Source organism: Arachis stenosperma, chromosome 8 (assembly GCF_014773155.1).
Source record: "Arachis stenosperma cultivar V10309 chromosome 8, arast.V10309.gnm1.PFL2, whole genome shotgun sequence".
NCBI lineage: Eukaryota > Viridiplantae > Streptophyta > Magnoliopsida > Fabales > Fabaceae > Arachis > Arachis stenosperma.
In genome coordinates, this window is record NC_080384.1 from 15,861,570 (window position 1) to 15,875,463 (window position 13,894).

Below are 13,894 nucleotides of genomic sequence, written 5' to 3' on the forward strand. Positions count from 1 at the left end.
TCGAATTGGGGGCGAAGGATTGAATAATTGAAAATTTTTCATATATAAAAATATTAAAAATTGCTACCCTCTCCTCACTCTCAATATTTTTGTTTCAACTCTCCAAATACATTTTCTTAATTTACTTTTTTTTTTATTGGTTAATTTATTTTCCTATCACGTGAGTGGTCAGTGCATCCACCAAAGTTAAACGGAATTCATGGGTAAGGGTAACTGTATGTCTGTAGGGATTAAGCCATTCAAGGACGGTTTAAAATGGCTGGGTGAACTGAACCGGACAACATAGAAGAAATAATTTTTTACTCTTTCACGTGGGTGTTCATGGGCTGGGCCGGGTCGGAATAAACTGGAAGTTAACTCGGTGTAAAATTAATATGTATAAATTTATAAATTTTATATATTAAAATAATAAAATTTTATTTTAAAAATTAAATTTAACAAATGTTATATCATAATTATACTAAAATAAATTATTTTAAAACAAAAATAATACTATATAATATAAAAAATATTAATTGAAGTATAAAAATATGATATAACCTTACTAATTTCACTCTAAAATATATATTTTTATCATAACGAATAACTTTAGATCAAATTGGGTGATCCGAACTTGACACTAAAATAACATCGGGTAAAAATGATAAACCTGAACCTAATAAAATATACAACGGGTCTGGATCGGTTTCGAACGAAATTGGATTTTGGACATCTTACTTTTTCTATAGATATAGTAAAATTGATAATTAAACGCGACGAATTAGTCCTTGACCATCAAAATTTCTTTAATCTAATTTTGATTATTAAAATTTATTATTTTTTATCATCACCGGATCGGTTTCGGGCGAAATTGGATTTTGGACATCCTACTTTAGTAAAATTGATAATTAAACGCGACAAATTAGTACTTGACCATCAAAATTTCTTTAATTTAATTTTGATTATTAAAATTTATTTTTTTTGTCATCACCGGATCGGTTTCGGGCGAAATTGAGTTTTAGACATCTTACTTTCCCTATAGATATAGTAAAATTGATTATTAAACGCGACAAATGAGTCTTTCACCATCAAAATTTCTTTAATCTAATTTTGATTATAAAAATTTATTATTTTTTGTCATCACTTAGTCATCAATTTAATTCCTTTAATCTAATTTTTTAGTTTAATAATTTAACAATATATTTTATCTCATACTTTTAAACATTAATGATTAAGTGATGGCCAAAAATAATAAATTTTAATAATTCTCTAGTATTTTTTCAAAAAAAAAATTGGTAAATTATTTTTCATAGCTTAATATATTTTTTGTTACATTTAAAGTATGAATAAATGGTCAAATTCATTTTTAAAAAATTAATTATTTTTTAAATTAGTTCTCGAAAATTTTTTTAAATTAAATTTGTCCTTTAAAGATTTTAAGTTGATCACATTAATCTTTTCGTCACTTTTATTTTTGATGGCGTTAAAATTTATTGATATAGCACGGTAAATAACTTTATAAAAACCCGTGCGATGCACGGGCTTATATTTAAATTTGATAAGTTAAATTAAAAATAATATTTTATAACCATATATTTTTTTAAATTTAGTATAACACTATCATCGTCGTTATATAATAAATGTGTTAAATATGTTATTTTATCTTTATTCAAAGTAAAATATAAATAGAAGAGTTTGAAGTTTATAATATTCTTAAACCATAAGGAGGGAGACATGAAAAAAATAAGAACATATATAACTGTAATAATAGCATTTAATTTTACACTAAATTTTGTATAAAAAGCTAATAAAAATTTATCGATCGATAACCTAGTATCTTACTAACTTCATTAGAAAAGCAATTGGCATAGGATGTTGTGCTCCTTATTACACATTTCATTTCAAATCTGAAAAAAGAGTTATAGATAAATTAGTTATATCTATAGTAAATATTTGTACAAAAGTATAAATTATAACATGCTATTAAAATAAAAATAATATTATTCTTACCTAAATATTATTAAAAATCTCTTTGAACACGACATTTGTTGTTGATGACTTTGGATTGCCGTCTTCGTCTAGAATTAAAACCCTGAGGCCACTGCGACTCTTAACTCTTGACAAAGCAACATAAAGTTGTCCATGAGTGAACACTGATTTTGGCAAATAAAGTCCTACATGTGATAATGATTGACCCTGACTCTTGTTAATGGTCATTGCAAAGCATACTGTCAATGAAAATTGTCTCCGTTGGAACTTAAATGGCAATCCTGAATCTGAAGGGATCAAGTTCATTCTTGGAATGTACACTTTATCTCCAATATTTCTACCGGTCACTACCGTCGCTCCAATTACATTGCTGCTAAGTTCGTTAACTATTAATCTTGTCCCGTTGCATAAACTTGAAGTCTGGTCTATGTTTCGCAGTAGCATTACAGCGACTCCTGGTTTCAAAGTCAACTTGTGATTGGGTAGTTCCGAACATTTGATGTCATTTAGGAACTCTGGTGTGAACCACTCTTGTTGTACATCTTCATTCTCATCAGCTTGACATGTTGTGTCAGAGCTCAAATACTCCTTTTCCATCCCTGGAAAGATTGTCAAGACAAAATCGTTTACCTTCTCGACACTCTCAAGCGTGGGTGCAAGAATTGCCCTACTCTGAAAATATCTGTAATCTGACATGTTTTGCAACAAATTTGGATATGCAAAGTCTACAAAATGAGAGAGAGGGTCATCAGTAGCTGTAATCAATAGATCATTTGGAATTTCAACTTCTGATTCATCACCAACAACAGAGCCAATATTTCCATTTCCAACATCAAGTATCCAATTAGCAAATCTCTTCATTTCACCTTCATCTTGATCCAAAGAAGACATTAGAAGCCTTATATTCGTATGCAGTTTCAGAACCTTACAAAATGACCACAGATGGGATGAGTTAATAGCGGATGCCAATATATCGTGTCTACTTCCTTTCAGAATCACCGAAAGTATCTGTCTGAAATCACCTCCTAGAACAACAACCTTACCACCAAATGGTTGATGTGTCTTATGTTGATCGGTAACTGACATAAGATCCCTGAGCGTCCGATCAAGTGCTTCAAAGCACATTTTATTGAGCATTGGAGCTTCATCCCAAATTATTAAGCTACTTTGGATGAGCAGCTCAGCCTTCAAACTGCCATGCTTGATGTTGCAAGTAGATTCATCAGTAGTTGTAATGGGTATTAAAAATCTAGAATGAGCCGTTCGGCCACCAGGTAGGAGTAAAGAAGCAATTCCACTGGATGCAACATTTAAAACAATTTTTCCTTTAGACCGAATAGCAGAAGAAAGTTCATTTCAAATAAATGTCTTACCACACCCACCATGCCCATAAACGAAGTAAAAACCACCAGAGTCTGTAACAACAGCATTGAATATCTCATTAAATACTAACCTTTGTTCATGAGTCATCTTTTGTTCTGTATATAAGTTTGTATGAGTCAACTCATTTGTGTCATATGCTAACTCCTCCTCTATTAGCTTATTCTGAAAAAGGCGAACATGAGACATCTCAGAATATGGCATTGATTGATAGTCTCTTAAAGATCTCGCATTGCTGTTGAGTATCTTCTCAATCTCAATAAGGCAGAGGTTTTTCAATTCGTCATCAGTCATGTTTAGTCCTAGAAAAAGAACATAGTGGTTTTATGAAATATTTAATAAGTAATTCTAAAATAAAACTATTAATATTCTTAATAAAAATAAAGATAATAAGAGAATACAATCTTGATATAAAAAAAAAGACATAGTAAAATACCTTGGTTTTTCAAAGCTTTTCTCCTCTCATATAGTATTCCATCAGCCAATAATGTCCAAGTTGCATTCCAAACACGCTCTGGGTTGCTAATGCTATTAGATATCAGTAGCATCGCAAATAATTTTCTCAATTGATGACCAGATGCAAGTTCAGCTACCTCATTAATAGCTGCAATGAATTCCCTATCATCGCACAGTAGTCCCATGGAATAGCAAGCATCTTAGAAGTTAGAATATGTAATTCTATTAACTGTCCTAATAGACTCATATGTTGTGCAACCTCTCTGAACAGCTAACAAAATTCTCATATAATAAATATCACCTGTACCCGGTGGAACATAATTTAACCTCCCGATAGAATACCCTCTTTTGCGTGGATGCCATACCCTTGATTCTCTATCATAAACAAATTGATTTGGAAATTTAGCATACGTCAAAGTTTGACCTGCTTCAAATTTTTTATTGGCCTCCATCCATGCTAAGAACATTGTACATTTTTCTTCCTCTTCTTCCACGATTTCTTCAAGATCATCATGAAATATTTAAAAAGAGAGAAAAAGATGAAAGTACTTTTATTGTGGAGAAATAATCTAAAAGATAATAATAAAAATTTATAAATATTTCAAGTAAAAAAATTTAAATTTAAAAATCGAAATGGTTAAGAACTTACTTAATTAGAAATTAGTATTAGAAATTCAAATTTTAAATTTTTAAATAGAATTTTCTAATTAGATAGTATAAATTTTATATTTTTAAATAAAATTTTCTAATCAAACGTTCGTTGTCTATTAAGAATATAGAAATTTGTTAATTTAAAAATAATTTTTTTTAATGTCATCATAAACAGTATTAACTTTACTATACCTTTTCTAAAATTTAAACAGTATTACATTTTTTTAAATAGTATAAATAACTTCACATCTTAATAAGACTGTTAATTCTATTTACTTTATTATACTCCTTTTGTAATTAGTATAATAGCTTATAAATTATATAAATTTTTAAAAAATATTCTCAAATTGCTTACGTAAAAATTCAAAAAAAAAGTATATTTGAATTTAAATTTAAAATTGTAAACATAATACTTTAATTAAAAATTATAATTAGATTTTTTTAAAAATAAATACACATTAAAAATTAATAACTAACTTAATTGTATCAACAATAATTTAAAGAAGAAATTTATAACTTTATGATATTAAATATTAAATTAGATATTATCAGAATATCAACGGTGAAAATCAAATTAAAAATAAAACCACAAGTAATAACCAAATAACTTCAATTTATATTTAAAAAATTTCTAAATTCCAAACATAAAAATAGAAAAGAACCAAAAGAAAAATAACGACTCAAGAAAAGACAATGTTTTCACCAAAACAAACATATGCTTGACATTATTCTATTAGATAGACTCTAAAAGGATTCCAAAACATGTGCATCCAAATTCTCAAGTTTCTTTCTCAATCTTGATCTTCTTGGAAGTTGAGGTATCTCCTTCTACCTTCGATTCTTCCGACTCCGAGGATAATCGCTTAGTTGGTGTAATAGCATTTTCCAACAATTCGGATTCATCATTGGCAGCAACTTCATTGGAGAATTCAAGCAACAAATTCTGTACAAAATACCACGTTAAATTAAAGACTTCTTTCTAACCTTTGATTTTATCTCACTAATATTTTTTGAATAAAATTAAGATCTAATTTTGAGATAACAAACAAAAAAAATATTTTTTGAACAAATACCTTAGCACCTTCTACTTTCTCTCCTTCAATGATTGAGGATGTCTTTGAAATTGGAAGCAAACCACCGGTATAGTCAACATCCTAAAATTATAATTAATTATTAATTATAAATTAGATACTACTAATGACCAAGGAAGCAAAAAATTAATTAATTTTTAATAGAAAGTACACTTATAATTATACTCACAATTTGAATAGGGTGAGCCTCTTTGAATTTATTTATGAGGTCCACATTATCAGTCATCTTCTTAACTTTATAAGAAGGTGAAAAATGTGGATTATCAGATATTTGAACTTCAACGATGAAGAGAAAGGTCTTATCAATTAGGTTGAGCAAAAGTGTAGGTGTATCCGATAGATCTCCTTTCTGCAGGGTATTACATAATATATTAATAATAAATAATATAAAAATTACCAATAAAAATATCTTCACTAATATTTTTAGAAATAAATATTAATTAGATCTTACCAATAGGAGTGGATTAAGTATCTCTACACAGCTCTTTCCCAAAACTTGTTTTGCCTCCTTGTCAAAGACTACAAAACATGCACAGTCAGAATCATCAATGACACCAAGCTTTATTCGATACCTGCTTAAAAAAGAAAATAACATAAAAAAAAGTTAAATATAGACTTATTCAATATCTAATCCAATGTGCATATACTTTAATTTAAAAATAAATAAATAAATAACCTTGGAGTTATGGATAAAAGGAGACGGCCACAACTTGAACATTTGAAAATTTTTGTAAAAGCATATGTGGACCTGTTGCATTCACATTGGCTGTACCACCAGTCTGGAGTATCCATAATATGACTTATAGTAGCCAAGACAACACAAATAGAATTCTGAAAAAAAAATAATGATTTAAATTCCCTAAATTTGGTAAAATTTTTAAATAAATAAGATGAATAAACAAAAATAATCTATGTACAACGAATTTCAATTATTTTTTTCTCAATTTTTTTTAAAAAAGAAAATTACCGTATCGAATTCTTTTAACTGTTCGATGGTTTTGCCTTGATAAATTTTTAAGAATGCAGCCTCATTTGGAATTCCGCCGATATTACCTCTAGATTCTTCAAATCTTACAAAGCTAGATAAATAAAGTAAAAAGAAAAAAAACTATGTTAGATAACACACACATAGTATGAAACTAAAGAATTAAAAAGAAAATACTCACCTATTTTTAAATTGGATGACAGTTGTATCTTCAAGATTGAAGAACATCTTTGTGCCATACATGAAATTTTGTAAAACAATCTTTTCTGAAAAATTTATTTTAATACAAAATGAGTAAAAATTCACATAAACAATAAGTAAAAGCTCACATATAAAAATATATTGTTAAAAAAATATGGATAAATATTACCGTTAAATAACTTCACTCTAACAAACTGTAAGACGACAACAGCTCCATCCTTATTGCCAGATCCCAGAAAAGTATTTAATTCATGTGCATAGTTGCCAAAAAGTGTACACTTTCCATTATTTTTCTATATCAAATAGAATGTTTAATGTTAAAAAAGTAACTACCAATAAAATAATATCAAATTATATATATTTTATATTTTTAAAATTTAAAATTTAATAATAAAATTAAAATATCAAATATAATTTAAAAAATTAATAATTAATTAATTATTTTAAATTTGTAACAAACAAACCGCGGAAAGAATGCTTTTTATTATTTTTTTTTAAATTTGAATCCTTTTTTTTTAAATCAATCCGAAGTGATTTTTTTAAAAAATTTAAATAATTAGACGTTTAAAAACGGTGGCTTTGAATCTAAAAAATTTTAACTAAAGCTTAATGTTAGTTAAGATATATTTGTTACTTATTAATATTAATAAAAATATTTATAATAAAATAAGTTAAAATAATAATTTATAAAGATGAGATTAGCAAAATTTTTATATTTATAAAAATAAATAGATAATTACCCATCATCAATCTCTAATTCGATAACAGTATATTTGGTAAATTTGCCATCCTTTTCAAGAGTCTTCTCATTTCCAATTCCAGCAAGATATCCAACAACATCTGAAATGATTTAAATTAAAAAAATTATTGTCAATAAATTTATTAAAAAAAACACAGAATAAATTATCAATAAAATAAATAATTATACTTTTTCTAAAATAATAAACTTACCAACTAAATAGGTGCAATCATACCCAAGAGCATTGAGAGTGTCAAAACTCACAAACTTAAATCCATATCGTAGGATACTCGACGATTCTGGAAGTCTGTGCACATCAGTACGTTGGTTTAAATTAACCACGTATTCATGATGTGTAGTGTTGAAGTAACCCTTATTGAGTCCAACACCAAAATATCTTATTTGGTAAGATATTCCTTCCTCCAGCAAATTTACGAATCGAGACACAAAAGCCTTCTTAACTGAGGCGTGTATTTTTCCTCCCTAGAATTAATGAACAAAAAAAAAACGATTAGATGGGAATAAACAAATAAATTTAAAATATAAATAATATAAATTTTAAATAAAATAGAAAAATATTAGTAGAAAACTCACGTCTTCATCGAGCCAAACCATATCAATTGAGTATGGCAATGGAGAATTTCCGTAACTTGGTAGTGTCCATAACCGTATCACTCGTATACGTACACACAAATTATCGATTGTAGGATTGATGTCAGCAATTTTGTGAATACCAGCCATTAGAATAAATAGAGAGATTTTGGATATATGTAAAGAAAGGGATTGATGTACTTTAAATTGTGGTGCTTTACATCTCTCGTAACTTATACTTTTATAGTTGCATCATAACTAATATTTTTTAAATTTGGTTGACTTTAATTTAAAATTTAAAAAATAACAAACTAAATAAAACAACTTAAACTTAAAATTTGAAAATAACAACTTAAATAAATAATAATTTAAAAATTCCAACATAACGTAAATTTTTATAATAATATAATAATATAATAATATTAGTACGTAACAATCGAAGAATAATTAACGTATATTTTTTTAAAACCCTAAATTTCTTTAAAAAAATTTATGTAGCTGCAATTTAAAAAAAATTAAAATTTTAAAAAATAATGCTAAAAAAATTAACAGATATTTAAAAAATAGTGTTATAATATAAAAAAGAACAACCTAAGTAAAATCTAAATAAAATTTAAAAAATAACAACTTAAATAAAATAATTTGAAATTTAAAAAATAACAATCTAAGTAAAACAGCCCAAACAAATAAAATAATTTAAAATTTAAAAAATAACAACCTATGTAAAACAACCCAAACTTAAAATTTGAAAATAACAACTTAAGCAAATAATAATTTATAATTTATAAATATAAATTTAAAAATTTCTAGTGACGACACGTAAGCAAATAAACTCTCAAACTTAACGTATGAGCGCCACGTCAGCAAATTGGCTCCCCATTTGTATTACTATAAAAATTTAACATCAGTTAATATAACAAGTTTATGAAATTAGATTAAATTAATTTCAAATTAAAAAATTTAAATATCTTAAAATTCTCTCAATTTAGAACTGGTTTAATATAATTTTATAAATTTACCGTATTAATTAAGATGATCAATTGTGTATCGTAGTTAATATAATGTCACTAATATTAATCTGTCACATTAATAAATTTTGAGGCTGTTAATAATAAAACTATAAAAGTAATAGAAAGACTATTTTAAAGAACGGATAGCTTTTCTTTTTTGGATAAACCGTATATCATTTGGAATTTTGGATCACCTTTTTGTGGGTTACTTATGGACTTGGACTCTTGGGTCATAAGTCATAACTGAAACCATATCTACAGCTGTTATGAATGTGAAACACATTTGTCCACGGAAGCCCAATATTTGCTAAACAACATAAAACTTTCATCTGGTGTAAGCAACGCAGAACTTGTACCCAAAAAAAAAAAAAAGGATGAACGAGTCTATCGGTACGTTTTTTTTATTTTTTATATGATATAATAAGAATTTAATTTTTATAAATAGACGGTACAAAATAACTTTACAAAAATGTCTAATCTCATATTATCACATCATTAAAAATATATCATTTTCAAAATCATTTTTTAAAAAGTCATCTAAACATAAAATTTAATTGGATAACTATATAAAATTATTTATTTTGTTAATATATTAAAATTAAACTTATAATAAATAAAAAAATTATATATCTCTATTCAGGGTATTAACCTCAGAGATACAATGAAAACAAATTATAAAAAAACAATATAAAATTATAACAAATTAAATGTTAAATTTTTTAAAATATTTTAAAACATTTTTGTAAAAAAAAAAATAGAGAATATATAAGCTAAGAAGCTAAAGGTATTGAATGATTGAAAGAAAGATCTTGCTGACTTGCTGTTGAAGAAGATATGGGGGAAGGGAATTAGAGTATTGGACAGAAGAAAATTGAGTGGCTCTTGAAATCTCAGAAAGCCGAAGAAAACAGGTGGCAGTGGACAGAGAATAAAAAATATTGAAGGTATTCCAATTTCCACAGAAGATAGGATAAGACAAAGATGTTGGTTAAGGTTTGTGAAGGAAGGGCAACTACTTGATCATGATTCGTGAGGCTGGCTGCCATCTTGTACCATTTGTACGTACTACGTAGTACGTACCGCACGCAATAATTGGCGGTTCCCAACTTCCATCTACAATACGTTCTGCATTTGTTTTTGAGAATTAAAAACATTAAAACAAGGCATAAAATTTAATATTTTTATATTTTATTTAATAATAAAATAAAATAATATAATTTATTTTTATTTTTTATTTAAAAAATTTGAGAAAAAAATATAATAATAAAAAGTATAATTATAAAAAATTAATAAAAATAATAAAAAATAAAAAATAAATTATATTTTTTGTTAGTATATTTATATTTTTTCTGTAAAAATAAACATAAAATATATTAATTTAATATTTTTGAATATAATATCTTTATTTATATTTCATCTCTCAAACATAATTTTGTATTTTAATATTTCTGTTTTAGTGTTTTGTTCCTATAAACAAATACAATCTTACATTCACAAATCACAATACTCACTCCGATTTCTAATCAATTTTATTTAAAAAGCTGTGAGCTAATTGTCTGACTCTATTTATTATTATTAGAGGAATTTTCTTAGTATGTATTGTATTCATTTTACATTGAATCCTATATCAATTTATATGTTGTTTTCTATTAAATTAAATTTTATAATTAAGTTCAGATTTTAAAAGGTTTATAGAAGTAAATAATTTAATTTAATTTTATATATTGTTTTCTTTTAAATAATTCAAGGGATTAAGTATGATTTTGGTTTCTAAGCTAGGAATTGAAAATTTATTTTGTCTTTGGCCTTTTTTTGCTACAAAATGGTCCCAAAAATTTAGCTTCGTTTTAAAATCGTTCTTTTTATTAAAATTTTATTTTTAATTACCATTTTACCCCTAATTAAAAATAAAAGAAAAACGGGTTAAAGGCTGGGGAACAGTGGAAGGGTTAATTACTCAATCACGCTGGGGGTGTGGGTTTTTAATGGAAGAAGAGGGGGAAGGGAAGGTGGGGAAGGGAGTTCGCCGCTGCTGTTCCTCGCCGCCGCCGCCACTGCTCTCTGTCGTTCGGTCGTTGGATCTCGCCGCAACTCCTCGGCATTCGATCCTCGCCGCTGCTCTTCGACATTGACGCCAGCAGATCCGGAAGGTGGACGTTGTGCGCCGCTTGCTGCTCGCTGTTTCTGCTTCTCCTCCTCGCTCGGTCGCCGGTCGTCGCTGCTTCCTATCATTAGAACTGGGATTAACAGCCCAGCTAGGAGCCTTGGTTCTGCCATCATCTTCAACAGAGACCATGCATGGAATGATCAGGTATGTCTTCTTCGTTTCTGGCTTTTTTTTTCTCACTCATTTCTTTCTGAATTTCATATCTCCTTTTCTTCATTGCAGTGAATTTTTTGGGTTGGGCCTTTCATTGGAGCTGCTCTTGCTGCTGTGTACCACCAGACAGATAGTCATCCGATTTTGCTTCTGATTACGTTGGGCATTTTTTTTGTATTTTTGCTTTTGTTTATTCTTCTATTTCACTCTGATTTTGATTTTATTTATGCTTCTTATTACATTGATTTTGCTTCTGATTTTATTGTTGTTATTGCTGGTTGTTGTTGCTTCATTATTGCTACTATTTCTGATTTATTTCTGGTTGAATTTGGGGAAAAAGGGGAAGGAGAAGGGGAAGGGGAAGGGTTGTTGCTTCATTATTGTTGTTGTTTCTGATTTATTTCTGGTTGAATTTAGGGAAGAAGGGGAAGGGGAAGGAGGTAGGGGAAGAGTATTTTAGTCCGAAAGACAATTTTAAAACTAAGCTAAACGTTTGAGACCATTTTGTAGCGAAAAAAAGGTCAGGGACGAAATAAATTTTCAGCCCCTACTTTAGGGACAAAAATCATACTTAACCCTAATTCAAGTACTCAATTTTAGGCTGAGATTGGCACCAACCTATCATGAGCATGGAGAAGTCTTCTAAAAGGTCATAAGGCATTAGAGAAGGGTGAGATAGGGTCACCTTGGCGTAGTCCTCTTTTCATTTGGAATGGCTCAGTCGGGCTTCTATTGACAAGAATTGACATTGTTGCTGTTTTGAATAGTTCTTGTATCCATCCCCTCCAAATGGCACCAAAACCCATGCGTTCAAGAACAAGATCAACAAAGCTCTATATAACAGTGTCATACGCTTTTCTAAAATCTAACTTCACAATGATCCCCTTTATTTTCTTCTTTTTTAGCCATGAAACTCTTTCGCATGCAATAAGGTCTCCATCCAGGATTTGTCTATCTTGTATAAAAGCTATTTGAACTTCATCCACCAAACTTCCCAACACCGCCTTCAACCTTTTTACCAGAATTTCTTAAATGGTTTTATATATGCTTCCAATCATACTAATAGTTCGAAACTCCTTCATCTCGCTCGGGGTGTCCATTTTTGCAGCTAAAGTGACCCAAGTCATGTTCAACGATCTCGATAAGAAACCAGATCTAAAGAAACTCGCCACCGATTCACTAAACTCTCCTCCAATAATTTCCCAAATTTTCTTAACAAAGTACATATTAAGCCATCAAGACTTGGTGCCTTTGTAGAGCCACAACTCTAGACCCTTTTTTTTATTTCTTCCATTGTCAGCTGTTTTTCAATCTCATCTGCCTGCTCACTAGATATTCTACTCAGCAACCCCTCCTTGATCTTTATCTCTGGCATAACCTCTTGGTGGTATAAGTTCATGAAGAACTTTCGAGCTTGTTGTTTGATTCTTCTAGGATCCCTTACCCTTCGACCACCACATCTTAGCTCCACCACTTGTTTTCTTCGATTTCTAATTGTTGCCATAGTATGGAAATATCTTAAATTTTTATCCACCTCTTTAATATATTTTTTCCTTGACATTTGCTTCCAATATTACCCTTTCCTCTTATACCATAACTCTGGTTGACCTGTCAATGCCTTCCTTATACTCAGATTGATCTGTTCCTCCTCCCCTCTCTCTAACTTGATCTCCACTTTGGCTATTTCTTCTTTAAATTTGTTTATCCTTGCATTGATATTCCTAAAAACTTCTCTGTTCCATCTTCAGATGTGTTTCTTCAACGATTTCATCTTGTCTTGAGTTGGAATGTTACCCAACTTGAGCCATTCTTCTTTTATCATTGAAATAAATTTTGGATTTGAGAACCAAACATCTAGGAATAAAAAAGGCATGGGTCCCAATTCGTAGAATCTGGTTTCAGCCATAACAGAACATGGTCAGATTTTGAGCACCGCACCACCTCCAATTTGTAATGCGAGAACTTCTGAATCTACACTGGATCAACACAAATTCTATCCAATATACTCGCTTGACTTTTCCTTCTCCACGTGAACATCCTACTATGTAAAGGCAAGTCCACTAAATTCATCTCTTCCATCCATACTTTGAAATATCTCATACCTTTCTCACTGCATCTTTCATTAGAATTTAACACTTCATTATAGTCTCCAATAGCAATAAAGGGGACATTCATACTTCTTTTTACTCTAATGATCTCCTCCTATAGAGTTCTTCTTTCCCTAACAGAATGATCGCCATAAACAACCAAAATTGCTATCTCAAAATTTTCCTCCTTTAGTGTTTCCCTAATACAGATCCATCTACTGCCAACTCTCCTTTCTAGATCCGTGAAGCTATCTTTGTCCCATATGCATAGTAAACCCCCGCTAGCCCCACTAGATTCTACCGTAACCCAGTCAAAGTCTCCTTGTCCCCACATTTTCTTCACAATATTTACATTTATCTCTTTCATTTTTGTTTCAACTAAACCCAAAACCCATGGATTATACTTCTTCACCAT

The 13,894-nt window shown here is 29.1% G+C and overlaps 2 protein-coding genes across 2 annotated transcripts; both read right to left on the reverse strand.

Annotated features, from left to right (window-relative positions):
• Window positions 1–1,989: 1,989 nt before the first annotated feature.
• Window positions 1,990–3,989, reverse strand: LOC130945457 (uncharacterized). The gene is made up of 3 exons (XM_057874168.1): window positions 3,785–3,989; window positions 3,342–3,650; window positions 1,990–3,293 (listed from the first exon to the last, which is right to left on the reverse strand). The coding sequence occupies exons 1-3, from the start codon at window positions 3,987–3,989 to the stop codon at window positions 1,990–1,992; spliced, it is 1,818 nt and encodes a 605-aa protein (XP_057730151.1).
• A 1,244-nt stretch (window positions 3,990–5,233) lies between these two features.
• LOC130945458 (uncharacterized) lies at window positions 5,234–8,212 on the reverse strand. Its single transcript, XM_057874169.1, has 9 exons — window positions 8,066–8,212; window positions 7,684–7,954; window positions 7,473–7,572; window positions 6,514–6,625; window positions 6,295–6,377; window positions 5,998–6,118; window positions 5,716–5,895; window positions 5,529–5,609; window positions 5,234–5,398 (listed from the first exon to the last, which is right to left on the reverse strand). The coding sequence occupies exons 1-9, from the start codon at window positions 8,210–8,212 to the stop codon at window positions 5,234–5,236; spliced, it is 1,260 nt and encodes a 419-aa protein (XP_057730152.1).
• Window positions 8,213–13,894: the final 5,682 nt, after the last annotated feature.